The sequence below is a fragment of the Pteropus alecto genome, unplaced genomic scaffold (genome assembly GCF_000325575.1).
Source record: "Pteropus alecto unplaced genomic scaffold, ASM32557v1 scaffold143, whole genome shotgun sequence".
Lineage (NCBI taxonomy): Eukaryota > Metazoa > Chordata > Mammalia > Chiroptera > Pteropodidae > Pteropus > Pteropus alecto.
In genome coordinates, this window is record NW_006434828.1 from 2,843,084 (window position 1) to 2,844,870 (window position 1,787).

General features: G+C 59.1%; 1 protein-coding gene across 1 annotated transcript in view; it reads right to left on the minus strand.

Moving 5' to 3' along the window:
- Window positions 1-535: 535 nt before the first annotated feature.
- The window catches only part of ILKAP (ILK associated serine/threonine phosphatase), a 35,197-nt gene continuing 33,945 nt past the window's right edge, over window positions 536-1,787 (minus strand). Inside the window, exons 11-13 of the mRNA XM_025045428.1 lie at window positions 1,117-1,198; window positions 789-856; window positions 536-731 (exon numbers count right to left, since the gene is read on the minus strand). Coding sequence (XP_024901196.1) covers window positions 659-731; window positions 789-856; window positions 1,117-1,198 — 223 coding nt within the window. The 3' untranslated portion in view covers window positions 536-658. The remainder of the gene's footprint in view (window positions 732-788; window positions 857-1,116; window positions 1,199-1,787) is intronic.

Consider the following 1,787-nt stretch of genomic DNA (forward strand, 5'->3'; position numbering starts at 1 on the left):
AGCAGCTCGATGCTCAAAGCGGAGAGGACCCGTTCACGCCGGGACCCCCAGGGGCCAGGACACCAGCACGCCCAGAGCCCCTCGTGCAGGCTGCGCCCAGCACCAGTGGCGTCAGGAAGCACCCGAGTCCTGAGCTGTCGTCGGGGGGGCCTGCGGGGCCCACCACCCCACGGAGGGCCTGAGCTCGTGGGCCAGTCTGCTCTCCCGGCTCAGAGGGTACAAAACATATCGTACCCTTATTTCGCACCCCAACCGCCCTGAACTCGGGTCCTAGCTCGTCTTGGCCAGTCACCACCACCACCTCCTCACTAGGGGATGCCACTTCCCCATCATCCAGGGCCATCCCGAGGGTGACAGAGCACAGGAGAGGGGCCTGAAACTACAAGACAGTGCGCGGTGAATGGCTTGCGGGTCAGTAACCACGAGCCACTCCAAGTCGCCACGGTGGTTTTAACGAGACCCAGAGCATATTCCAAACCAAACACCTAACCTCTGAAGGGTCGAGGGCTGCTCAAAACGTATTAGTTCAAAAGACTAGAAAAAAAAAAGAACCTTTATTTACAACCACGAGAGTCCCACAGGAGTACGCGAAACACACAGATGTGCACACACACATGACCTTGGCCAATGCCGCACCGGGCCCGGCCTCGCGGCGCCCTCAGGGCCCGATCCGCACCGCCATCACGGTGACGTTGTCGGCCGAGCCCCGCTGCACTGCCTTGCTGGCCAGCCTGTTGCAGGCCGCTTCGGAGCGGACGTCGACCCGCTGCACTGCCTTGCTGGCCAGCCTGTTGCAGGCCGCTTCGTAGCGGACGTCGACAGCGGGCTTCCCTTCCCGGCTCTGGATCTTCTCATCCTACCCGCAAGAAAGGGCTGGTAAACGGGGGGCCCGCACCCCGGCCCTCTCGAGACAGCGTCACTAAGAGGAGCAGCTGCTCGCCGTGCCCAGCAGGGCAGGCAGGACAGACTGACCGGTGTCTCCTGGGCAGAGCGGACGTTGCAAGTACACACAAGGGCTGCCCCACAACAATGGGGGACATGGAGGAGGGACGGGGTGTCCCCGACTCCCAGTTCTCTAAAGCTGCGACAACTGGCACTCCCTATGAGCCTTCTTACCTCGAGGCAAGACAAGATGAAGTTCACAGCTTCCTCTGGGGTAAAGACCTTGAAGAGGCCGTCGCAGGCCAGCAAAATGAACCTACGATGCAGGGAAGAAGCATAAACGGGTTATAACTACGCAAATGCCACGAAACAGCCTGCAATAAAGGCAAGACGAACACTTGTCCAACTACTCAAAGGCTAATAAACGTTTTTAAAAACCGATTTAACTTCTATGACACGAAGGCTAAAACTACCTAAAAACCATGGCAGGCAGCTCGTATGCATCGAGCCCAGGACTGCCCTCTGGTTGCCAGTAACCTGGGTGTGGGTCAATTCCAGCGTCGGCTGCTGCCCTTCTTTAGGCAAACTCAAAAGTCAAGTCGTTGAATGCAAACGCCAAGTGTGACGGTGAACGTACACTGGCTTTCCATCACACCACATCTCGAGCCACCTCCCAAACACGGAGCGAGCGGTGGGGACCTACGGGAACGTCCCTGAATGCCTGTCACCCATAAGAAGGCCATGTGTGAGCCCAGGGCCCAGGGAGGACGACCGTCCACTTTCGCTGTCTGAATACAGGATTCTTCGCTTTCAAAACCCCCGTCCCCTGGGCAGCGACCCCAGGCAAGTCCTCCTCAGCAGCGGTGGCGGGGACAGGTCTGGTTCAAGCTCTCCCGGCACGGGGT